The sequence below is a fragment of the Opisthorchis viverrini genome, assembly GCF_000715545.1.
Source record: "Opisthorchis viverrini unplaced genomic scaffold opera_v5_76, whole genome shotgun sequence".
In the NCBI taxonomy this organism is placed as follows: domain Eukaryota; kingdom Metazoa; phylum Platyhelminthes; class Trematoda; order Opisthorchiida; family Opisthorchiidae; genus Opisthorchis; species Opisthorchis viverrini.
Window position 1 is genome coordinate 1,624,245 of NW_008751730.1, and position 1,013 is coordinate 1,625,257.

General features: G+C 47.0%; 1 protein-coding gene across 1 annotated transcript in view; it reads right to left on the reverse strand.

Moving 5' to 3' along the window:
• Positions 1-748, reverse strand: part of T265_04486 (hypothetical protein) — a gene marked incomplete at both ends in the record, with an annotated part of 23,581 nt that extends 22,833 nt beyond the window's left edge. The window contains one exon of the mRNA XM_009169235.1: positions 710-748. Within this exon, the coding sequence (XP_009167499.1) occupies positions 710-748 (39 nt within the window). The remainder of the gene's footprint in view (positions 1-709) is intronic.
• Positions 749-1,013: the final 265 nt, after the last annotated feature.

Sequence of the window (1,013 nt, forward strand, 5' to 3'; positions counted from 1 at the left end):
CAGGGAGCAGGACGTCAACCTCTCCACAAGTCCACGGACAATCATGGAACACGTGTAGCAGCCAAACTGCGGAGAAAACACGTTACCGCCGTCCGGACTTTCACCGAGGAACTCTCACATACGATAGGTTCCTTTTTGACTCGCTCCCATTTCGCATTGTATTCATTTTTATACGTGTGGCAATCATGTTAAAAACTTCTATTAGTGCACATTCACCTTCTGATTTGTATTATGGCTATCACCACCGGTGCACTAATAAGACAACCACGGCGGCAGAAGAATGAGTTATTGATTTTTCCTCCGGTTGTGGGTTGGCTCATTCCGTCGCGTGTTCGGCGACATGATCTGCACCACAAACGTGTGTGCCCATAGTTCATGTAGACCTAAACAATCCAATGTGGTTTGTGTCAAGCATTAAAGATTGGCCACCGAATAACTAACCCAGCGTCTGTGCTACGCTGTACACGATTGGTGCTCAAAGAGGCGCGTACGACACCCATTTGAATGCAATAAAGGTAGTCCAGTGAAAAGCAACGAGACATTCCACCGGTCTACTTAGTAATTAGTTCATCATTATCATCATCATCGACAGCATAAAATCAGTGTTCAACACCAATGCCTCACTGCCATACAACCATGACTTATTTGAAAGCCTTATTGTGAACAAAATAGTAAAGGTGGACGGGGAAGGGACTCAGTGATAGCATACCACAATCATTCCGAGGTGCCTATACTTCCAGACATTCATTCAGGCAATCTGGATAGAAACTAACAACAAAAACGCCACTAACATTGGTTGGAAGCCATATCTTGTAGTGTCTCCAACCAGACGCAGTGAGGATCACGCTGTCCCCATCCGGGAAGGCGAGTAGCACCGACAGCACCCAAGCGTTTTGTGAGCTGCTTCATACTCCTTTGCCAAGACAAGGGATGGCCACCCCTCTGTTTATGCTAACCCGCGCGAGCTATGGTTCCGAGACAACGATGGCCGAACACCTGAAGACGTCTCAGTT